The sequence below is a fragment of the Terrapene carolina genome, unplaced genomic scaffold (genome assembly GCF_002925995.2).
Source record: "Terrapene carolina triunguis isolate 2854851 unplaced genomic scaffold, T_m_triunguis-2.0 Scaffold192, whole genome shotgun sequence".
NCBI classification, from domain to species: domain Eukaryota; kingdom Metazoa; phylum Chordata; order Testudines; family Emydidae; genus Terrapene; species Terrapene triunguis.
In genome coordinates this window covers 26,503,219-26,528,949 of record NW_020664543.1, presented here as the reverse complement: position 1 = coordinate 26,528,949, position 25,731 = coordinate 26,503,219, and the positions used below count along the sequence as shown (strand labels likewise).

The 25,731-nt window shown below is 45.4% G+C and overlaps 1 protein-coding gene across 1 annotated transcript in view; it reads left to right on the top strand.

Moving 5' to 3' along the window:
- GLP2R (glucagon like peptide 2 receptor) overlaps positions 1-25,731 on the top strand; it is a 113,839-nt gene that overhangs the window by 35,548 nt on the left and 52,560 nt on the right. Inside the window, exons 5-7 of the mRNA XM_026654379.2 lie at positions 8,166-8,272; positions 8,518-8,674; positions 18,709-18,868. Coding sequence (XP_026510164.1) covers positions 8,166-8,272; positions 8,518-8,674; positions 18,709-18,868 — 424 coding nt within the window. The remainder of the gene's footprint in view (positions 1-8,165; positions 8,273-8,517; positions 8,675-18,708; positions 18,869-25,731) is intronic.

Genomic DNA, 25,731 nt, shown 5'->3' with positions numbered 1-25,731 from the left:
CATGAGCCATGGCATTAAGGGGTAGGCTGGGTCCCCAAGGATAACTATAGGCATTTCAACATCCCCAATGGTTATTTTCTGGTCCGGGAAGTAAGTCCTTTGCTGCAGCCGTTTAAACAGAGTAGTGTTCCTGAAGACGTGAGCGTCATAAACCCTTCCTGGCCAGCCCACATTGATGTTGGTGAAACGTCCCCTGTGATCCACCAGTGCTTGCAGCACCATTGAAAAGTAACCCTTGCGGTTTATGTACTTGGTACCCTGGTGCTCCGGTGTCAAGATAGGGATATGGGTTCCATCTATCGCCCCACTACAGTCAGGGAATCCCATTGCAGCAAAGTCATCCGCTATGGCCTGCACATTTCCCAGAGTCACTACCTTTCGTAGCAGCAGCTCAATGATTGCTTTGGCTACTTGCATGACAGCAGCCCCCACAGTAGATTTGCCCACTTTCAATCCAAATTGATTCCCGACTGACCGGTAGCTGTCTGGCGTTGCAAGCTTCCACAGGGCTATCGCCACTTGCTTCTCAACTGTGAGGGCTGCTTTCATCCTGGTATTCTGGCGCTTCAGGGCAGGGGAAAGCAAGTCACAAAGTTCCATGAAAGTGCCCTTACGCATGCGAAAGTTTCGCAGCCACTGGGAATCGTCCCACACCTGCAACACAATGCGGTCCCACCAGTCTGTGCTTGTTTCCCGGGCCCAGAATCGGCATTCCACGGATAGAACCTGCCCCATCAACAACATGATCTCCAAAGCGCCAGGACCCGCGGTTTGAGAGAATTCTGTGTCCATGTCCATGTCCATGTCCTCATCACTCTCGTCACCGTGCTGCCGTCGCCGCCTCCTCCTTGCCTTGTTTTTCTGGTCCTGGTTCAGCATAAACTGCACGATAATGCGCGAGGTGTTTACAATGTTCATGACTGCTGTCTTGAGCTGAGTGGGCTCCATGCTTGCCGTGGTATGGCGTCTGCTGTGTTCACTCAGGAAAGAAGGCGCGAAACGGTTGTCTGCCATTGCTTTCATGGAGGGAGGGGTGAGGCTGTACCCAGAACCACCTGCGACAATGTTTTTTGCCCCATCAGGCACTGGGATCTCAACCCAGAATTCCAATGGGCGGGGGAGACTGCGGGAACTATGGGATAGCTATGGGATAACTACCCACAGTGCAACGCTCCGGAAATCGACGCTAGCCCCGGTACATGGACGCACACCGCTGAATTAATGTGCTTAGTGTGGCCACATACATTCGACTTTATACAATCTGTTTCCAAAATTCGAATTCTGTAAATTTGGATTAATCCCGTAGTGTAGACATACCCTTAACGTCCTCTCGCTTAATGTTGTTTCGATCTTACGTCCCTGCTCAATTACAGAATATGCTCCATTTAAAGTTGGGCAATGCTTCGCTATAACGTCATTTGGCTGCCTGCTTTGTCCACAGCTGGCAGCCCCCCTATCAGCTCCCCTACGCCCCTGCCCCCCAGCACCTCCTGCCCGCCGGCAGACCGCACGGATCAGCGCCTTCCTCCTCCTCCCCCCGCCTCCTGTCCGAGGCAGTCAGCTGGCTTGCAGCGTTCAGGAGGGAGGGGGGAGGAGCAAGGACTCGGCGCGCAGGCTCCCCCTCCCTCCCCTGCCCCCCGAACGTTGCAAGCCAGCTGATTGCCACGGGCAGGAGGAAGGGGGGAGGAGCGAGGACATGGCGCATCTCCCCCCTCCCTCTCCTGCCTCCTGCACATAGCAATCAGCTGGTTTGTGGCGTTCGGGAGGCAGAGGAGGGAGGGGGAGCCTGCGCCCCACGTCCTCACTCCTCCCCCCTCCCTCCTGCCTCCTGAATGCTGCAAGCCAAATGATTGCCGGGGGCAGGAGGCAGGAGAGGGAGGGGGGAGGAGCGAGGACAGGATGTGCGAAGTAAAGCGGGGGGGAAGAAGAGGCGGGTTAAGGGTGGGGGCTTGGGGGAAGGGGTCGCATGGGCGGGCTGAGGGTTGAGCCTCCCACCCCTGGTTCTTGCAGAGTAGGGGAAGCTGTCGCTGCAGCTGCGCAACGTGCTTCTCCTAGCCTACAGCACCTTCAGCCTCCTTGCATGCCTCATTGTCTCCAGTGCCAGTGGGCTGTGCCTGTGTGGGGTAAGGTGGGGGCACCTCCCAACTATAGTACTGTACTGTACAGTATGGCAAAAAAAAATTCCCTGGACCCTAACCCCCCCACTTACATTCATTCTTATGAGGAAATTGGATTCGCTTAACATCGTTTCACTTAAAGTCACATTTTTCAGGAACATAAATACAATGTTAAGTGAGGAGTTACTGTACCTTGACTTTAGCAAAGCTTTTGATATGATCTCCCACAGTATTCTTGCCAGCAAGTTAAAGAAATATGGATTGGATGAATGGACTATAAGGTGGATAGAAAGCTGGCTAGATCATCGGGCTCAATGGGTAGTGATCAATGGCTTGATGTCTAGTTGGCAGCTGATATCAAGCGGAGTGCCCCAGGGGTCTGTCCTAAGGCCGGTTTTGTTCAACATCTTCATTAATGATCTGGATGATGGGATGGATTGCACCCTCAGCTAGTTTGCAGATGACACTAAGCTGGGAGGAGTGGTAGATACACTGGAGGGTAGGGATAGGGTCCAGAGGGACCTAGACAAATTGGAGGACTGAGCCAAAAGAAATCTGATGAGGTTTGGCAAGGACAAGGGCAGAGTCCTGCACTTAGGACAGAAGAATCCCATGCACTGCTACAGGCTGGGGACCGACTGGGCTAAGCGGCAGTTCTGCAGAAAAGGACCTGGGGATTACAATCTGGATATGAATCAACAGTGTGCCCTTGTTGCCAAGAAGGCTAATGGCATAGAATATCAGGGTTGGAAGGGACCTTAGGAGGTCATCTAGTCCAACCTCCTGCTCAAAGCAGAAACAATCCCCAGATTCCTGAATGGCCCCCTTAAGGATTGAACTCACAACCCTGGGTTTAGCAGGCTAATGCACAAACCACTGAGCTATCTCACCCCCCCTGAAATAAAGAGAACACCCTGCATTAGTAGGAGCATTGCCAGTAGATCGGGGAAGGTGATTATTCCCCTCTATTCGGCACTGGTGAGGCCACATCTGGAGTATTGCGTCCAGTTTTGGGCCCCCCACTACAGAAAGGATGTGGACAAATTGGAGAGAGTCCAGCAGAGGGCAACAAAAATGATTAGGGGGCTGGAGCACATGACTTATGAGGAGAGGCTGAGGGAACTGGGCTTATTTAGTCTGCAGAAGAGAAGAGTGAGGGGGGTTTGATAGCGGCCTTCAACTACCTGAAGGGGGGTTCCAAAGAGGATGGATCTAGACTGTTCTCAGTGGTGGCAGATGACAGAACAAGGAGCAATGGTCTCAAGTTGCAGTGGGGGAGGTTTAGGTTGGATATTAGGAAAACCTATTTCACTAGGAGGGAGGTGAAGCACTGGAATGGGTTACCTAGGGAGGTGGTGGAATCTCCATCCTTAGAGGTTATTAAGTTCCAGCTTGACAAAGCCTGGCTGGGATGATTTAATTGTGGTTGGTCCTGCTTTGAGCAGGGAGTTGGACTAGATGACCTCCTGAGAGCGCTTTGAACCCTAATCTTCTGTGATTCTATGCTATACACTTGCTCTGCTCTTGGCAAGTGTTTGCTGGATCTCCCATGGGTACTTGTCTGCATTGCTTGCACTGGTTCACTGTATCACAGTAGGATGCACTTGCTCTGATATACTGTCCCCTGAGCCCTGTTTCTGCTCCTGTTCATCCTGGTTCATCTGTACCTGCTCCTTCTGTTTCTGCTGGACCTGCTTTTACCTGGGTGCAATATCAATTGTTGGATCAGATCCACGGCTAGTATCAACCAACAGCAGAGAAATCAACCATTTTTTTTTCCATCTAATTCAGAGGTGAAAAACTCCCACACACATGTTGTCAGCTCATTCTGTTCCTTGGTGCTGGATCTTGTACTGCTGTTGCTGTGTGGCAAAATGGAGATGGAGTTCTAAAGACAGTATGCTGGGAACCTCCAGCACCCACATTGCTCCCTGCTGGCTCTATTGTTCCATTATCCCTATCCTATTTTCCTCTCACAAAGTGGCAGATGTATTTTCTTCTGCATCATGGAAAAATACCAGAAAGCATATTATGGCAGGCTCCACCACTATGCCCTCTTAAGGGTATGGTCACCAACTTGAGTTAGTTAGAAACAGCTATATGACAATGATGAAGGTGCTAACATCCAAGCCAATGCACTTGAACCATCAGTGGAAACAGTGAAATTGCTCAGAAGAAGATACTATTACCAGGCTGGACAATAAATCATTGCAATCCAGATAGGAGTTTGGTGAGTAGTGCATACTATGGAGATGTCCTCTGTCTGTAGAATTTTTCTGTTTGTTTCCTGAAGAGAAGCTTTACTTGAGCTAGAAAAGTAAATACATTGTGATGGGTCAGCTAAGCACATTGGTTCTCAAACTGGTTCTCAAACCAGTTGTGTGTGGGGTCGCAAGCCCCAACCCCAGCGCGCGGCCCCAAGTTATGAGCCCAACCCCTGCACTGGGCTGTGAGCCCCGACCGAAACGCATGGCTGCGAGCCCCGACCCCTTATGGCACTTATGGATGGCAATGATACTGCCAAAAAACTGAATATGCTTTCAATGTCTAATGATACTGTGAAACGCAGAATATGTGAGATGTCTGAAGATATCAAAAAACAAGTTGTGCACGAAATTAAACATTCTGCTTTCAGTATGTTCAGCCTGCAACTTGATGAAACTGCTGATGTTACTCACTACGCACAACTGATAGCATTCATACGGTATGTTAATGCTGGGGATCTTAAGGATGAGTTCTTATTCTGTGAACAACTTGAAACAACCACAACAGCACAGGACATTTTCAATAAGGTGAATGCCATTTTCGAAAGCAATGGCATTGAATGGAAAAATGTTTGTGGTATCTGTACCGATGGTGCTCCAGCAATGATGGGTGCACGGTCTGGATTTCAGCAGAAGGTAAAGTGTGTCTCACCTAATGTGATTGTCACTCATTGTGGAATCCATCATCAAGTCCTAGCTGCAAAGACATTGCCAGTATGCCTTAATGCTGTGGTGGATGTTGTTATACGAGCAGTGAACTACATTAAAGCTCATGCTCTGAATAGTCGTCTCTTTCGAGAGCTCTGCAATGAAATGGGTGATGAATATGAAGTTCTGCTTTTCCACACTCAAGTCCGATGGCTTTCTAGGGGACATGCATTAAAGCACATTTTTATACTTCATCAAGAGATGGCAGAGTTTTTCCTGCAAAAACAGAAACAAGAGCTGAACAAAATGTTCAGTGACAAGAAATGGCTTCTCTGCTTGGCATACCTACTTGATATTTTTGGTAGCCTTAATGATCTCAATCTGTCACTTCAGGGAAAACGTTCAACATTAATAGACCTGACTAATAAAATCAAAGCCTTCCAGATGAAGTTGGATCTGTGGAGCAGGAAGCTGGACACAGACAGATACGGCATGTTTCCGACACTTTCCTCATTCAGTGAGGAGGAAGAAGTTAACATTGATAGTGCTCTCAAATCAGCGATCAGTGAACATTTGAGAACCCTTCATGAAGAGTTCTCACACTACTTCCCAGCACTACCAGAAGCACTTCATTCTGGTGAAGAACCCTTTCAGTGTGACAGCTGAGCAGTTACCTACTGACGATATTCACACACAGGAACAGTTTGTCGACATGATCAATGATGATGAAGTGAAAGAAAAATTCACACAGCTGCCTCCAAACTAGTTCTGGTGCTCAGTTGCAAGTGAATACCCACTGGTGTCTCAAATGGCCCTGAGAGTCCTTCTGCCATTTCCCACTACCTACGAATGCGAGAGTGGATTCTCCAGCCTTCTCACAATAAAGACGAAATCTCGAAACCGGCTTGATGTGAAGGACGACATCAGATGCGCCCTTTCTAAAACAACACCAAGAATAAAACTTCTTGTGTCAAATAAACAGCATCATCCATCTCACTGATTTTTGGATGCTTCAGGTCATTAATTGCTGTCAAGTATTAAAATAAAATTCTAATTAAAAATAACTTTTCCACTTATATTTAATTTGATAAAAATGTGCTTTAGTCTTAATTTAAAAGCAATGAGAAAAGGTAAATTCATTTTAAGCAATAGGGTTTAAATTTAGTATTTAACATAGTGTTAAATATAAAAAAATGTGTTTTTAATTTCTATGGGGGGTCGCAGTCAGAGGCTTGGTGTTCAAAAGGGGTCACCAATACAAAAAGTTTGAGAACCACTGGCTAAGCAGCATTAGCTCCCTCCCACTTCCCCTTCCTGTGGCCAGGTAAGGGGAAACGTCCTCAAACAGAAGTGGCCAAGCTCTGTTTGGAAGAGGTGGCCGCGTGGCTAGCCAGGAGCTGCAGAGAAGCTGAATGCAAAGAGGAACACCCCAGGAACTATGTGCAGAGCTATGTGTGGAACCAGCTGTGGCTGCTGGATGTGACAGATGGGTGTGGGTCTGTGTGGGACTTATGGGGGAACAGCGCAAGGGCTGGGTGGAGAGCCAATGCAGAGCAGCCCCAATCAGAGACAATAACAGCCTGTCTTGGAAAACCTCAAGCTTCTTTTTACTTGAATAAAGACTGGACTGGAGAGAGTACCCCAGCCACTAGGCCTGAAGAATCCTGACTCTCAGTTGGACTGTCCCAGGGACCCAAACATTTACCACTATTGCTCAATTTGGAGTGTAACCATTTAAGCCTCTGTACCTGAGGTATTTCCCCTTTCCTGCCAACCCTAATAAAATAGCCTTTCACTTACCATGTGTCTGAGTGGTTACTGTGATCCACCAGGGCTAATGCCCACAACACCTGGCTGCCAAAGCACTACACCACTTGCCTCTGAGTTGCAGTAGACCTGTAACACTACTGGCATCTTAGGAGTTTGGTGTAATTTATTGAGCATCTCCAATAATTACCAAATGCATCAGAAACAGGCACGAAAGAAATAAAATGTTAAAAGAAAATTGGTGCTCACTGGTTTCTGCTCAGATGTCCTGTTCCATATCACTTGACGTGCTCACACATTAATTTCTCCTTTTAATTCATCCTTATTTTCATCTTGAGTTTAGAAACAAAACCTATGTAAGTGGTGCTGAAAATGACTGCACATGATAGACCTGATTTTCAAAACTGCCCACCCAAAAATGAATGTTCAATTGTTCGCCCATTTTGCACAAATGGTTATTGTGCTTCATGTAGAATTTAAGTAATTTCAAATGAGTAATTAGAGCTGGTTGAAACTCAGAATTTCTGTTTCACAGGAAATTTCAACACTTCAAAATGTGTTTTGAATTCTGAATCAGAGCAAAACAAATATTTAGAATTATTGTACAAAATGGAAATTCTGGGGGAAAAGTTTTGGAAATTTCAAAATTTAGATTCAAAATGATTTTTTCCCTATTTTTAATTACTTTTATTATGTTTGTGTTATCTTGCAATCATATTTCTAAGATATTGAAAGAAGCTTGCTGCTCTAATTAGTACACTGAGTGCTTATCTTCTTTTCTTCTTCAAAGTCTTCAAACTGTTTCCTCATAACATGAACAGGAGACATTTAAAAAAATTTACACAGGAATTATCATCAAAATTGCTGTGATTTCATGAACAATTTTAGTTTAAACAGAATGGCATTTTTGGATAGAAAACTGTTTTAATGAAAAATTTCTGCCCAGCATTAGTAGTTATGAATTTATTTGGCTATCTTCATACCCTTGAGCCCAATTTGCATATGTAATCATGGTGGCTATTGGCAGAAATTAGGCTCACAGTAGTGCATACAAAATTTTCAAAATTAGATCCTATGTGCCTATTCCAAATATTAAATTATTTCAAAATTTAAAACCTGCTAATTATATCTGGCTTTCCATAGTGGTTCCCACCTGTTGATCTCACAGGTGTTACTGAGGAGGGTCATTTACAGATGGGGAAACTGAAGTTTGGAGCAGTTAAGTGACTTGCCCAAGGACACACAGCTGGGTAGGACAAATATAGAACCCTGATGTCTTAACTCCTAGTCCAGTGCCCTATCTGCTGGGACAGGCTGACTCCCACACTTGTGCGACTTATTTATTTTTCTCTGTTGTTCCTATGATTAGGAAGAAGAACACATGTTACTTTCCACCCTACAGTTACTGTACACCGTTGGATACTGCTTGTCTCTCATTTCCCTTGTATTAGCTCTACTTACACTTCTGCTCCTCAGGTTAGTGCCAACCAACATTACTAGAACATGTCTTGTATTCTGGAATTTAACAACATATGGATTCTTTTTTCAAGTAACTGAGCTTATAATTCCATGTCAGATGTAACTATACACATTTACTATGCAAATGTAATTCTTGACCAATATCTGTTGGTGGCAATAATATGAATACAATGATATTGTTCATAATGAAATTTATTCTAAAAGATTCATAAAAGGGGACATTTCTTTTTGTACTTCCACAGAAAACTTCACTGCACTAGAAACTACATCCATATAAATTTATTTGCTTCCTTTATACTGCGAGCCACAGCAGTTCTTATAAAAGATATCATATACCATAATACTTATTCAAAAAGACCAAATAACGAAACTGGATGGATTTCCTACTTCAGTTCTGAGGTAATTCTATTTTAGTTCACTGTTAATAGTATAATTTGTGCTGCAAAAGTTAAAGTTGCAAAACAGTTTCCCTTAGGAAAACAGGTTTTAGATTTTGAAATTTTGCAGGAAATAGCGTTCATGGAGAATTAGGGTAAAATTCTGGATCAGAATTGATTTTTATTTGATTTAGATATGATCATAAGAAAAATTTATAGTAAGCACACTGTGCTGGTTAATAGTGTTGATAGTTGTCATCTAGAGACCTTGAATAATGCATAACAACAATTTTATTAAACCTACAATATTAGGAGCAAAACTGTATATTTCTACTTGCTTGTATATGGCATTCTTTGTATTTACTCAGCACTTATCATAGAATCATAGAATCACAGAATATCAGGGTTGGAAGGGACCTCAGGAGGTCATCTAGTCCAACCCCCTGCTCAAAGCAGGACCAATTCCCAACTAAATCATCCCAGTATATAATATACTTATATATACAATACTTATACATTCAAAAAGCTTTGTTGTACAACAGTTGAGATTGCCTGTCAAATAACATATTCATAAATTCTAAGGCCAGAAGGGACCATTTTGATCATCTAGTTTGACCTGCATAGAACTTCTCTCAAACAATCCCTGTTTGAACTAGATAGATAGATAGATAGATAGATAGATAGATAGATAGATAGATAGATATTAGAATATTGGATATTAGGAAAAACTTTTTCACTAGGAGGGTGGTGAAGCACTGGAATGGGTTACCTAGGGAGGTGGTGGAATCTCCTTCCTTAGAGGTTTTTAAGGTCAGGCTTGACAAAGCCCTGGCTGGGATGATTTAGTTGGGAATTGGTCCTGCTTTGAGCAGGGGGTTGGACTAGATGACCTCCCGAGGTCCGTTCCAACCCTGATATTCTATGATATTCTATGATAGATATGAAACCACACAAAGAAAGAAATGAAAAATTAACAGTCTAAGAGCCTGTCTACACTAGAAGGTTTTGCCAATTCTATACCAGTCTAGTTAAATAATCAAACCTTTCCCTGTCCCAGTACAGACACAGTTATACCAGTATAAAAGTGCTTATTCTTAAGTAGTTTATTCTGGTTCAGGAGGCAAAATAAGCTATAACATTATAAGTAACTTTTTACTGGTATAACTACATGCAAACTATGCTTTTATCAATCTAACTATTTTAGGGGTATTTTTTTTAATGTAGACCAGACCTAGGGGTACATACCCTCAACTCCCACACCCATAGACCTTATTGCTGCCCAAAAGTAAACTACCACTATAATGGTATTTGTACTGGCAAGTATATTTTTCAATTACTATATATCTGTGTGCTATACTTTGCACCTGACTGAGTGTGCTGCCTGGTAAAGAACAGAGACAAAGCTGGAACTCAAACTATGTGGAAACCTAGAGATATTGTTTCTAGACATCATGACAACCACAACTACCATACATCACAGACCGCAATCTTAACTGTGCCTTCACTGGATTGTCAGCCTTCCAGCACCTCCTTATCTCCCTCCCAATCAAATAAAATTGCTGTGAAGTCTCCTCCACTCAAATCAATTGGTATCTCTCTCCTGGGTAGAAGAAAGTGTAGTAGGAAGAGAAAGCCTGGAGCACGGGGGCCTGGTGCAAGGCCCGAGGTTGGAACCAAAGTCAGCAAAAAATTATGCTATAAGCAAAAGTCAGGCCCTGTCAAAAGCAGATACTTGCCTGCAAGTTCACTGTCTGGTATATGAACTTGGCACCGATATTGCTAGCGTTGCTAAAACACACTGAATATGTAAATACATTTCGGCAGGCTAAGAGAAAACACACCAACCTACCACATGATAAGATGGTTTGACAGAAGTGATAAATCATGATGTTTTGTCTGAAACATCAGGTGTAAAACTACAAAGACAGGTAATGAAAGGGAAGTTTTGTCTGAAGCATCAAGAGAAAGTTACAAGGGGAGGTAACAAATATGTCTTGGAACAAGTAAGATGATATATAACAGGGGTCGGCAACGTTCGGTTTATTTACCTGCTGACGCGGCAGGTTCGGCCGATCGCGGCCCCCACTGGCAGCAGTTCACCGTCCCGGGCCAATGGGGGCGGCAAGAAGCCACGGCCAGCACATCGCTCATCCGCGCCGTTTCTCGCCGCCCCCATTGGCCAGTGGGGGCCGCAATCGGCCGAACCTGCCACGTCAGCAGGTAAATAAATTGGCCCAGCCAGCCAGGATGCTTACCCTGGTGAGCCGCGTGCCAAACGTTGCCGACCCCTGATATATAAGTTGTTTGTCTCAATCTATAAATGTCGGGATGCCTTGTCTTAGGGCAGGTCTACACTACTGCTTAAGTTGATCTAACTTTAGGGGTGTGAAAAAATGACACAAATTTTGTGCTGTCCACACCGGCGCTATGTTGGAAGGAGATGCTCTCCCGCTGACATAGCTTCCAATTCTCGCCAAGGTGGAGTAATTATGCCAATAGGAGAGAGCTCTCCCATTGGCATAGCGTGTCTTCACCAGATGTGCTACAGCAGTGCAGCTACATCGGTGCAGCTGCACCAATGTAGTGCTATAATGTAGACTTGCCCTTAACCCTTTGTCTGACTGAGGGGCAAGCAAAAAGTCACACCGCTTACTGAGCTGGTCCATTATAATCGGCAGACAAGTCTTAGTATCCCTGTAGAATCTATAGGGTGCTATTACTGTGCTTCGTTGACAATAAACCTGGCCAAGCGCCTTCACCACTGAACCGAGTGTGTTGTTTTCTTGGGCAGTTCGATTGAGGTCTGCCAGGCCGACTACCTGGCCAGAGCCAGTGCAACACACAGAGAGAACACACACACAGCCAACAACTGACAACAGAAGGCTTTGGGCTTCTAGTTTCAGCTCCTCCTACACTCAGCTACTGCGCTCCTCACTTGCTCCCCTCTTGCAAATACAGCGTGGCTCCTACCCTCTGCTCCCTCATCCCCCCTTTTCATCTTCTTAAAGGATAAGTGGGATTGTGGGGAAACAGCAGCAGCTTGAGCCGCTGCACTCCCATCTTCCCCTCCTCACCTCCTGAGAACAACTATCTGGTTCCCTGCTTTCCTGATAAAGAGCCGGATCCCTGCTCTATTCTATCCCCTCTCACGCCCCACTGCTGGTTGGATGAGACATTTAGCCAGGGTGGGGGGATCATCACTGGAGGGAGCAAATTGTCAGGAGGGACATGGCTCCCCTCAGTGGTTGTGCCCATGATCAGTACATCCTTCAGGCTATGTCTACACTACAGCTTATGTCGGCATAACGTAAGTTACACCGACATAAGCACTGGTGTGGACAACACTATGTTGGCAGGAGAGCTTCTCCTGCTGACATAGCTACTGCTGCTCACAGGGACTGGAGAAGAGCTTACATTAGAGACCTGTGCCACTGTAAACTCACTAGTGTAGCCGTACCCTCAAAATTAGTAACCATCCTTCAATATCAACCAACAAACAAAAGTCTTGGAAGTTGTGCAATGGTTTCATCAAAAGGAATGATACCAGAGAAGATCTATTTGTGCACCAGATTGGCATAAGGAAAATTAGTCCAAGGATATGCTGGTACAATGCTGCAAATTGAGGCACTGTGATGCCAGGAAAGACGGGTGCAGCAGCTCTGAGAATCACGGGTCGTGGTGGTGCAATTCTGGTACATTGCAATGAATATGCACCTTACCTTCACTGCTGTAGATGCAAATCATGTCACAGGAATCCTCCACAGAATGATTACTTGGGATTCCCAGATGGCAAGGATAGGGAGAAGACAATGAACCAGAGTGTACACATCAGAATTCTGCTCTAGAACCTGGCGTGATGATGACACTGAAGCATGTGGCCTCAGCATTCAGGAAGATGTTCAGGAAAGAGACTGGAAAATGGAAATCATAAGTAAGCACAAGACAGTGGATGCAGTGAGGACAATTACATTATGTTACTAGTCCTTATGGTGGCAGAAATTTTTTTGAAAACTGAGGGTAACCAATCAATCAAGTGTTCCTCTCCTGAGCCTGCAGAACAATGTCCTGGAGAGGTGTGAACTGCCTCACTCATCCCAGCAGTGGCATTTATAACACTTACAATTATTTCACTTATAACTTACAATTATTTCACTTATAACCAACACTTATAACTATTTCAACTCTGATTTTTTTAGCAGAAAAATCCTGTTAATGTGGTTCTCCCACAACCCCAAGCTGCATCCCACACCTCTCTAGGAAAAGCTCCAACTGTTCCCTAAACAGCTAACAAAACTTCTAGCTTCCTCTTCCAACTTCTATAAAATTATTATGCAATGTCAATACAGTGAAAAATTTAAAAACTCAGTATAAAATAAACTGATTATTATTAAAAATAACACAGCTATTGAATTGATTATATTATTCATAAATTCATAGTTTTCAGACCAGAAAAGACTGTTATAATCATCTAGTCTGACTTATTGCAGAACATAGGACATAAATTTCATTCTGTCATACCTGTATCAAGCCTATAACTTCTGACAGAGCTAGAGCAAACCTTAGACAGACATCCAATCTTGATATAAAGACATCAAGTGATGAAGAATCCATCACATCTCTATCTAAGTTGTTCCAATGGTAAATTACCCTCTCAGTTAAATATTTTTGGCTTATTTCCAGTTTGAACTTATTTATTTTCATCTTCCAGACCCTGGATCTTGTTCTGCCTTTGTGTGCTAGATCAAAGAGCCCTCTACTATGAGAAATCTCTTCTTCACATAGGTACTTACAGATTGTCATCAAATCACCTGCTAACCTCTTTGATAAGCTAAATAGACTGAACTTTCAAGTGTCTCACTGTAAGGTAGGTTTTTAAGACATTCTGGTAGCTCTTTTCTTTTCCCTTTCCTATTTTAAGGTAACAAAACAGTTACCTTTATCAATCAAACTTGTCATTTCATTAAAAAATGTCAAGTTTGTTGGGCAAAACGTATTTTCTAAAAAAAAAAAGAATGTGGAGCAGCATTAATTGTGTTGCCATGTTTTAATTCAGTACTGACTGCATCCTTTACCAGCAATGCTATGATGTTGCCCAGGATCAATGTCAAACTAATTGACCTATAGTTACCCAGGTCATCCTGTTTACCCTTTTCCAATATTGGCACATTGGCTTATTTTCCAGTCTCTAAAACTTTCTCAATATTTAAAGACATGTTAAAAATCAGCATCATTAGTTCACAGAGCTCCTCTGTCAATTATTTAAAACTCTTGCATACAAATTGCCCAGTCTTGCAGATTTAGAAATGTTAAATTTAGTATACACTGTTTTACTCCTTAGTTACTGTTGGAATATAAAGTATTTCATTATCACTGTGAGATCTGAATACGTCATCCAGCTTCTTTTCAAATACAGAACAGAACTATTTATTGAACACATCTGCCTTTTGTGCATCATTATTGACCATATTACCATCTCCAATTGATAATGGGTGTATACCATTGATAAGAGTTCATTTGTGTCCCACATACTTTTTAATTACTTACTCATTCCCTAGCATCAGCCCCTTTTGTTGTCAATGTAATGCTCTCCTCACTAGTCATAGAGTGGGCTGAGCAGCTATCCTCAGATATGTCATGTGCTGTTCTCTCTTGCTTTTTCCCAGCTGAATCTGCAGAGATGTTTCCTGCAGCTGCCATGCTGAGTACCTGATAGCAATTGGATACCTCTAGTAGTGCGTGTTTCTTTCTGTGGTGATCATAGAAGATTAGGGTTGGAAGAGACCTCAGGAGGTCATCTAGTCCAACCCCCTGCTCAAAGCAGGACCAACACCAACTAAATCATCCCAGCCAGGGCTTTGTCAAGCCTGACCTTAAAAACCTCTAAGGATGGAGATTCCACCACCTCCCTAGGTAACCCATTCCAGTGCTTCACCTCCCTCCTAGTGAAATAGGTTTTCCTAATATCCAACCTAGACCTCCCCCACTGCAACTTGAGACGATTGCTAATTGTTCTGTTATCTGCCACCACTGAGAACAGCCTAGCTCCATCCGCTTTGGAACTCCCATTCAGGTAGTTGAAGGCTGCTATCAAATCCCCCCCAAACACACTCTTCTTTTTTGCAGACTAAATAAGCCCAGTTCCTCAGCCTCTCTTCATAAGACATGTGCCTCAGCCCTCTAATCATTTTCATTGCCCTCTGCTAGACTCTCTCCAATTTGTCCACATCCTTTCTGTAGTGGGGGGCCCAAAACTGGACGCAATACTCCAGATGTGTCCTCACCAGTGCCAAGTAGAGGGGAATAATCACTTCCCTTGATATCCTGGCAATGCTCCTACTAATGCAGCCCAATATGTTGTTAGCCTTCCTGGCAACAAGGGCACACTGTTGACTCATATCCAGCTTCTTGTCCAGTGTAATCCATAGGTCCTTTTCTGCAGAACTGCTGCTTAGCCGGTCGGTCCCCAGCCTGTAGCAGTGCATGGGATTCTTCCATCCTAAGTGCAGGACTCTGCACTTGTTCTTGTTAAACCTCATCAGATTTCTTTTGGCCCAATCCTCCAATTTGTCTAGGTCCCTCTGGACCCTATCCCTACCCTCCAGCATATCTACCTCTCCCCCCAGATTAGTGTCATCTGCAAACTTGCTGAAGGTGCAATCCATCCCATCATCGGATCATTAATGAAGATGTTGAACAAAATCGGCCCCAGGACCGACCCCTGGGGAACTCCGCTTGATATCGGCTGCCAACTAGACATTACGCCGTTGATCACTACATGTTGAGCCTGACAATCTAGCCAGCTTTCTATCCCCCTTATAGTCCATTCATCCAATCCATACTTCTTTAACTTGCTGGCAAGAAGACCGTATCAAAAGCTTTTCTAAAGTCAAAGTATATCATGACTTGCCCTTGGTGAATCCATCTTGACTGTTCCTGATCACCTTCCTCTTCTCAAAGTGCTTCAAAATGGATTCCTTGAGGATGTCCTCCATGATTTTCCTGGGGACTGAGGTGAGGGTGATTGGTCTGTAGTTCCCTGGATTCTCCTTCTTCCCATTTGTAAAGATGGGCACTATATTTGCCTTTTTCCAATCATCTGGGACCTCCCTCGATCACCACGAGTTTTCAAAGATAATAGCCAATGGCTTTGCAATCACATCAGCCAACTCCCTCAGCATCCTCGGATGCATTGCCTCCGGCCCCATGGACTTGTGCATGTCCAGCTTTTCTAAATAGTCCTTAACCTATTCTTCTACCACTGAGGTCTTCTCACCTCCTCCCCATACTGTGCTGCCCAGTGCAGTAGTCTGGGAGCTGACCTTGTCTGTGAAGACTAAGGCCAAAAAAGCATTGAGTACTTCAGCTTTTTCGATATCATCTGTCACTAGGTTGCCTCCCCCATTCAGTATGGGTCTCATACTTTCCCTGACTTTCTTGTTGCTAACATACCTGTAGAAATCCTTCATGTTACCCTTCACATCCCTTGCTAGCTGCAACTCCAATTGTGCTTTGGCCTTCCTGATTACACCCCTGCATGCTTGAGCAATATTTTTATACTCCTCCCTAGTCATCTGTCCAAGTTTCCACTTGTAAACTTCCTTTTTGTGTTTAAGCTCACTGAAGATTTCTCTGTTAAGCCAAGCTGGCCGCCTGCCATATTTCCTATTCTTTCTGCACATCAGTATGGTTTGTTCCTGCACCCTCAATAAGGCTTCTTTAAAATACAGCCAGCTGTCCTGGACTCCTTTCCCCCTCATATTAGCCTCTCAGGGGATCCTACCCATCAGTTCCCTGGGGGAGTCAAAGTCTGCTTTTCTGAAGTCCAGGGTCTATATTTTGCTGCTCTTCTTTCTTCCTTTTGTCAGGTTCCTGAACTCAACCATCTCATGGTCACTGCTGCCCAGGTTGCCACCCACCCCTACTTCTGCTACCAATTCTTCCCTGTTTGTGAGCAGCAGGTCAATAGGAGCACAGTCCCTAGTTGGTTCCTCCAGCACTTGCACCAGGAGGTTGTCCCCAACACTCTCCAAAAACTTCCTGGATTGTCTGTGCACCGCTGTATTGCTCCCCCAGCAGATGTCAGGGTGATTAAAGTCCTCCCTGAGAACCAGGGTCTGTGATCTGGAAACTTCTATTAGTTGTCTGAAGAAAGCCTCGTCTACCTCATCCTCCTGGTCTGTTGGTCTATAGCAGATGCCCACCACGACATCACCCTTGTTGCTCTTGCCTCTAAACTTAGCCCAAAGACTCTCAACAAGCTTTTCTCCAGTTTCATACTGGAGCTCTGAGCAATCAGCTGCTCTCTTACATACAGTACAACTCCTCCACCTTTTCTCCCCCGCCGGTCCTTCCTGAACAGTTTATACCCTTCCATGACAATGCTCCAGTCATGTGAGTTACCCCACCAAGTATCTGTTATTCCAATCACATCATAGTTCCTTGACTGTGCCAGGACTTCCAATTCTTCCTGCTTCTTTCCCAGGCTTCTTGAGTTTGTGTACAGGCACCTAAGATAACTAGCCGATTGCTCTGCTAGCCGATTGCCCTGCTTTCTCAGTATGAATCAGGCAGCCTCCTTGTGTTTCCTCCCAGTATCTCACTTCCCCACTTACCTCAAAGCTTAGGTCTCCATCTCCCAGAGAACCTAGTTTAAAGCCCTCCTCACTAGGTTAGCAAGTCTGCCTGCAAGGATACTCTTCCCTCTCTTCATTAGGTGGATCCCATCTCTTCCTAGCAATCCTTTTTCCTGGAACAACAGCCCATGGTCGAAGAATCCAAAGCCCTCTCTCCAACACCACCTGCATAACCACGCATTTACCTCCAGAATTCGATGGTCCCTACCTGGGCCTTTTCCTTCAACAGGGAGGATGGACGAGAACTCAACTTGCACCTCAAACTCCTTTATCCTTCTTCCCATAGTCTTCAGTGACCCACTCAAGGTCATTGGTGCCCATCTGGAGAAGCAGGAAGGGGTAGCGGTCCGAGGGCCTGATCAGTCTCGGCAGACAGTCCATCACATCCTGAGTTCTAGCTCCAGGCAAACAGCACCCTTCTCGAATTTCCCAGTCTGGATGACAGATAGATGACTCCGCCTAGATGGTAGATGGAGGACCCTTAGGTGGGAGTTCACTACCACCCATCTCCTCCTCTTGGGAGTGGTGGTCATTGAACCCTCGTCCCTAGGACAATGCATCCCATGCCTTCTGGTCAATGGGGTCTCCTTCCGATCCCTTCCCTCAGATGACTCTTCCAAACCGTTCTCTTCCATAGTACCTGTGCAAAGAGCCTGAAAACCAATAGGCTCCCTCCCTACAATCTACTCAGCTCATGCAAGAGCTCCTTAATCAGATAATATGGCTGCTCCTTGTATGGACTTCTCCTGGAGTTCCCCCTATCTTGGTATTAGGGTCCATCAATAAGTTTCAAAGAACCTACTTAGGAATCATCCTAAAAGAATAAATACTCTCAAAGGTTGCACTAGAAATGGCTGAGCTGCACTAATGCTAGAGCAGTGGAAGGAGATTTCCCTACATTTCTTCATAGACAAGGACAGAGAGGTCCAGTCCCTCCCCAAGCTTCCTGTTAGTCATGCGGCGTCTTCTTCTAAGAAATCATGGTGTGTGTGTGTGTGTGTGTGTGTGTGAATCCCCACAGCATGCCTGGCCCACATGAGGCGCTTGGTTGTTTTTTTGGAATTACACACACACACACACACACACACACAGTTTTTAACACGAACACACACACTCACACACTGTTTTTTAGCATGTTGGAGACAAATATATATTCTGATTAGCTGGTTTTGGCTGTAGATGACATCACAGGTTTGCATCTATTCCCAATGTTCACACAGCTGGGACCTCATCATGGAAGTGCAGCAACCCAGTTAAAGCCGCAGAAGGGTGTCTGACTGAACCAAATATTTATTATAATTGTTAATTTTTAAATAATATAAACTATGACATAAGAGCAACAGTATTTTTCAGAGATTTTACAGTACTACAATGTGTAATTAATTACTATTATTAAATACTTCCTGATGTCTTATTTCTGCAGATTTTAACCATTTGCAGGACTTCCCAGTTTTTCTTGCATTACTTTGTTGGTGCAAATTGTTTTTGGCTTTTAGTTGAAGGAATTTATCTCCACACATTATTGGCGACTGCTGTGCTTTCTGAAAGCCTACTGCTGCAAAGATATATTGTGATAGGATGGGGTAAGTAAACAATTTCAAATAAGTTATTTGTCTTCTTTTATATCAGAAAATAAATGATAGGTAAACAAAGTTTTAGTACTTTATGAAAGAAAGAAAAAAGCTGATTATTTGAACTCCCTGAAATTTGTTAACTTCCCTATCCTAATGAGGTGTCCAGAACTGATCATGTGATCACAATGTACTTTGTAACAACATAATATGTAATGTCCGGTAGGTGTCTGCACACACTGGAAATTAGTAAATTCCCTGGTAACATCTGGGGACTGGAGGAAAGCATCCTGTGAATGTGGGGCGTGGAGGGATAGCCAGGGAAATTACTGAGACTGGGCAGAGGGGCTGGCTTCAGGCTGGAAAGGGGCATCCCAGTAGTTCTTACTGCTGTTCCTATGGAACTTCCTTGGCACCTGGTGACCAGTTTGTCCCCGCCCCTGGCAGCTGGCACCCTTTGCGCCAATGTCCTCCTGCTCCCGCCCAGGTGCCAGTGCACTGTCCCATTCCCCACACCTAGGCCCGCCGAGAGCAATTCCAGGCCACAGGGCCAGGGCCAGGGCCGTCCATGGTGGGGCGGGGCCCAGGGCACAATGTTGTTATTTCCGGGACTGACCGCACCGGCCTGCAGGGCCCTCCAAAGCACGGAGCGCTGAGCAGTCATGTGCGCCTGTAGGAGCCCTGTGCCCCCCCCCCAGGGCAATTTAAAAGGGCGTGGGACTCCCAGCTACCGCTGCCGTTACTTCAAATGTCGTGGCAGCCAGGGGCCCCGGGCCCTTTTAAATCTCCCAGGCCCCTGGGCAATTGCCCCTTCCCCCCACATCGGCAGGCTTGCCTGCACCTGCAGCTGGTACACATGCTCCTGCCCCTCTTCTGGGCCAGGTTTCTGAGCCAAGATCTGCTGGCTTCTCCCTGGTTGCCAGCCTGATTTCATGCTCTGCGGCGTTCGCTCCAGCCTCTCCTCTGGATTCCACTCGCACCTTCTCCCCCTGCTTATGTGCACAGGAGGAACATAGGTGGGCCACAATCTTGCCTCCACAAGATATTGGTTGGGTCCCACTATTCCTCCCCCCACCTGATTACACCACCCTGGTATCATCCCCTTTTTCATAATAAGAATGTTCCAGTACATAAAAGAAGCAGAAAATCCATTCACACACTTTCTGTATGTCAATCAAGTATTAAAGCAATTCCAAATTTTCCATTTAACACATCATCATATTATGACATTTATCCAAAAATATCTCCATTTCATATAGTCACTCTGTGTCTGCACATTATAATGGAATGTAGGGCTAGCATAGTTGAAGTGGCACCAGCATTTCTATTTTAATGGGAATGATGAAATTCTCAGTGTGTTTTGAGTTAGAGATTAAACCTGGACTGCTTGTTGTAAGTTGTGAATTGGTAATGCCAGGGAAAGCAGACAATCTGACCTCAGTTACAATTTCTTCAAAAAACATCATGTTAACAAAATATTTTCACTGTCTCATTGTTTCTTAAATTCGGACCTCTTTTTAAAATGTAATAAAGCAACATGAAGTATGAAATCACTGTGTATAGTTCTTCAGTATGTATAGTTTCATGAATACTTGATAAAGGGTATGACATCTTTTTTGTTACTAGTTACTAAGGTTTAATAAGTCACAGGCTTGATGCAGGTATTACTGGAGGTCAGACTAGATCAGGGGAGGACAAACTACGGCCCGCACCCATCAGGGCTTTCAATCCGGCCCGTGGGATTGCCAGCCTCATGGCACAGCGGGGCTAAGGCAGGCTTTCTGCCAGCCCTGACCCCGCCCCACTCCCGGAAGTGGCCAGCACCACATCCCTGCGGTCCCTGGGGCGGGGGGACAGAGGGCTCCGTGCGCTGCCCTCGGCTGCAGGCACTGCCCCCCACAGCTCCCACTGGCCGGGAATGGGGAACGGTGGCCAATGGGAGCTTTGGGGGTGGTACCCACAGGCAAGGGCAGCACGTGGCGGAGCCACCTGCCCCACTCCCAGGAGTCACTGCCGGATATGCTGGCCACTTCCGGGAGCATCGCGGAGCCAGGACAGGCAGGGAGCTTGCCTTAGCCCCACTGCGTGCCGCTGCCACCCCGGAGCCGCTTGAGGTAAGCGGCACCAAGACACAGCCCACACCCCAAACCCCTCCTGCACCCCACATCCCTTCCCTCTGCCCTGAGCCACCTACCCCCCTGCCCTGAGCCTCCTGCCACACCCCTCCTGCACCCCAACCCCTTGCCCTGAGCCCCTTCCTGCACACTGCACCTCTTCCCAGACCCTGCACTCCCTCACACACCCCTGCCCCAGCCCTACATACAATTCATGGCCCTGCATACAATTTCCCCACCCAGATGTGGCCCTCGGGCCAAAACTTTTGCCCACCCTTGGACTAGATAGTCTCAGTAGTTCCTTCTGGCCTTAAAATCAATGGCTTTATATCAGCTTAAGAATTAGAAGTCTGACCTCCCTATCTAAAGGTCAAGGGCTCAAGCCCTGTTGTTTACCATTGGCGGTAGGGGAGACCTTACGGTTGCATATAGCAGAATTTGGTTTTCCAATTTTCTTTTCTAAAAAATTGATGTATTTAATTTACATGGTGAGAAAACGTCCTTTAAAACAAGTTTTATACTTAAAAATGCATAATCAATTAGCTGTGCTGTGACATACAACAATGTTCTGCATTTCAATCATTTGTCCCACATGTTGATAGCTTATATCACGCATTGGCAGGTTTCAAGGTTGAGTAAGGCCCAGATCAACAAAGGTACCTAGGCTCCACTGCAGTCCATAAAGCTCCCACTCAGCTGCCCCCTAACCCTATAGGGGCCTAAACTCACTCAGCACCTGAATGTTTAGAGTAAAAGTTCTCTAGGTAACTATGTTTCTCCCTTTGGGCATGCACGCTGCTGTCTCCCTCTCAGTGCCTGGATGCCTGTCTCCCACTTAATCCCCAGTGTGGTCCACAAACATGGGGAAGACAGGAAGACGAGTGCCTTTCTCACATGTGGGGCCCGATCCAGTAGATGTGCTCAGAGGCCACCTACTGGATTGGGTCCCATTCAAAATCTTGCTCCAAGAGAAGGAGATGATGGGGGCTTTTAGCCTAGTGGCTAGAACACTTGCCTGGGATACAGGACGCACAGGTTCAGTTCCCCCTTCTACCTGATGGGAAGAAAGGATTGGCTCAGGGTCTCTCTCCACTCTCAGGAGGATGCTGAAACCACAGAGCTATGGGATGTGCTTATGGGGTGTTCCCACCGTCTCTCCAGTTGAAGCTTTTCCATGGTGTATAAATACTTAAAAAGTCACTGGGCAAGAGAATGAGAATGACTTTATAACCTGCTAAGGGCACCCACCTGCAAGGTGGGAGACCCAAGGTCCAGTCCCCCTGCTTCATTACCTATTCAGTTTTTTATCCAAAGTGGAACAGGAGAGACAGATGGAGTACCATATCAGAGTATCATATCACTCAATGGCTACAGTACCCTTCTGAGAGGTTTGGGGATCCCTGTTCAAAGCCTTTCTCTCATTGTTGGGGGAATTGAACAAGCCTCTGCACCAGATGACTGGAAAGTACCCAATGTAACACCAATTTTTAAAGAGTTCCAGTGGAGATCCTGGCAATTACAGGTCTCAGTACTGGGCAAACTGGTAGAATATATAGTAAAAAACAGAATTACCAGACATAGATAAGCATGATTTGTTGGGGAAGAGTCAACATGTTTTTTGTAAAGGGAAATCATGCCTCACCAATCTACTAGAATTCTTTGAGGTTGTCCACAAGCATGTGGACAGGAGTGATCCAGTCGATATAGTGTACTTGGATTTTCAGACAAAGACCCTCACCAAAGACACTTAAGCAAAGCAAGTAGTCATGGGATACCATGGAAGGTCCTCTCATGGATCAGTAACTGGTTAAAAGATAAGAAACAAAGGGTAGGAATAAATGGTCAGTTTTCACAATGGAAATAGATGAACAGCAGGATCACCCAAGGATCTGTACTGAGACATGTGCTGTTCAATGTACTTATTAATTATATGAAAAAGACAGTGAATAGTGAAGTGGCAAAGTTTTCAGATGTTACAAAATTATTCCAAAGCTAAGTCCAAAGCTGACTGTGAAGAGTTACAAAGATCTCACAAAACTGGGTAACTGGATAATAAAATGTCAGATTAAATTCAACATTGATAAATGCGAAGTAATGTATGTTGGAAAAAATAATCCCAACTTCACATATATAATGCTGGGCTTTAAATTAGAAGTTACCACTCAAGAAAGAGATCTTATAGTCATTGTGATTAGATCTCTGAAAACTTCAGCTCAATGCACAGCAGCAGTCAAAAAGGCTAACAATGTTAGGAACTGTTAGGAAAGGGATAGAAAAATAAGACAAAAACTATGCAGCTACTATTTAAATCCGTGGTGCACCCACACCTTGAATATTGTGTGCAGCTTTGGTTACCTCATCTCAAAAAAGATAGAGTGAAACTAGAAAAGATTCAGAAAAGCTCAACAAAGATTATCAAGAATATGGAACAGCTTACATAGGAGGAGAAACTAAAACATTATAGTTTTTTTTATAAAAAGATTTGGGGCTGTTGATTAATCGCAGTTAACTCACGCTATTAACTCAAAAAATTAATCACGATTAATCGTCGTTTTAATCGCACTGTTAAACAATAGAATACCAATTGAAATTTATTAATATTTTTGATGCTATTCTACATTTTCATATATATTGTATTCTGTGTTGTAATTGATATCAAAGTGTATATTATTTTTATTACAAATATTTGCACAGTAAAAATGATAAAAGAAATAGTATTTTTCAATTCACCTCAGACAAGTACTGTAGTGAAAGTGCAACTTACAAATGTAGATTTTTTTTTAGTTACATAACTGCACTCAAAAACAAAACAACGTAAAACTTTATAGCCTACATGTCCACTCAGTCCTACTTCTTGTTCAGCCAATCACTAAGGGTATGTCTACACTACGAGAGTAGTTCGATTTTAGTTAAATCGAATATGTGCAATCGATATTAGAAAGTCGAACGTGTGTGTCCACACTAAGGACAGTAATTCGACTTTGTCAGTCCACACTACCAGGGAAAGCGTCGACATTGGAAGCAGTGCACTGTGGGCAGCTATCCCACAGTTCCCGCAGTCCCCGTTGCCCATTGGAATTCTGGGTCGAGCCCCCAATGCCTTCTGGGGGAAAAAAATGTCTCGAGGGTGCTTTTGGGTAACTGTCGTCATCCAATCGTCACTCCCGCCCTCCCTCCCTCCTTAAAAGCGCCGGCGGGAAATCAGTTCGCGCACTTTTCTGGTCAGTGACAGCGCGGACGCCACAGCACCGCGAGCATGGAGCCCGCTGCGACCATCGCTGCAGTTGTGGCCGTTGTCAACGCCTCGCAGCTCATCATCCACCTTTCACAGAGGCAGATAGAGAGAAATCAGGCGAGGAGGCTACAGCAGCGGAGTGAGGACCTGAACTCCGAGAGTAGCACACGCCTGTCAGAAACCACGACACCCAGCGCCGAGGACATCACGTTTGCAATGGGGCATGTGGATTTTGTTGAACGGCGATTCTGGGCCCGGGAAACAAGCACGGACTGGTGGGACCGCATAGTGCTTCAGGTCTGGGATGAATCCCAGTGGCTGCGAAACTTTCGCATGCGGAAGGGGACTTTCCTGGAACTTTGTGAGTTGCTGTCCCCTGCCCTGAAGCGCAAGGACACCCGCATGCGAGCAGCCCTGACTGTCCAGAAGCGAGTGGCCATAGCCCTCTGGAAGCTTGCAACGCCGGACAGCTACCGGTCAGTCGCGAACCACTTTGGCGTGGGCAAATCTACCGTGGGGGTTGTTGTCCTGCAAGTAGCCAAGGCAATCGTGAAGGTACTGCTGTCAAAGGTAGTAACCCTGGGAAACGCGCAGGCCATCATAGATGGCTTCGCTGCGATGGGATTCCCAAACTGCGGTGGGGCTATAGATGGAACTCACATCCCTATCCTGGGACCGGGCCACCAGGCCAGCCAGTACATCAACAGAAAGGGGTACTTTTCAATGGTGCTGCAAGCACTGGTGGACCACAGGGGACGTTTTACCAACATCAACGTCGGATAGCCGGGCAAGGTTCATGACGCTCGGGTTTTCAGGAACTCTGGTCTGTTTAGACGGCTGCAGGAAGGCATTTACTTCCCGGACCACAAGATAACTGTTGGGGATGTGGAGATGCCTACAGTGATCCTCGGGGACCCAGCCTACCCGCTAATGCCCTGGCTCATGAAGCCCTATACTGGCGCCCTGGACACTGAAAAAGAACTCTTCAACTACCGGCTGAGCAAGTGCAGAATGGTGGTGGAGTGTGCTTTTGGCCGTCTCAAGGGGAGATGGAGAAGCTTACTGAATCACTGTGATCTCAGCGAAACCAATATCCCCATCGTTATAGCAGCTTGCTGCGTGCTCCACAATCTCTGTGAGAGCAAGGGGGAGACCTTTATGGCGGGGTGGGAGGTTGAGGCAAATAGCCTGGCTGCTGATTATGCCCAGCCAGACAGCCGGGCGATTAGAAGAGCCCAGCGGGACGCGCTGTGCATCCGGGAGGCTTTGAAAGCCAGTTTCAAGACTGAGCAGGGTACCCAGTGACTTTTAAGTTTGTGAACACAGAAGCTGAACTTGCCCCCGTTTCTTTACCCAGTTACCCCCTTCACCCCCTTCCCAAAAAATAAAATCTGTTCTGTTTTGCTAATGAACACCGTTGTCTTCATTACTGTTTTCGCGGGAATGTTTTAACCTGGGTTTAGTGTTGTGATGCTAATGATGTTTCTAAACTGCCCTCCCCCGTCACAAAGTCACAGAGCAACCCC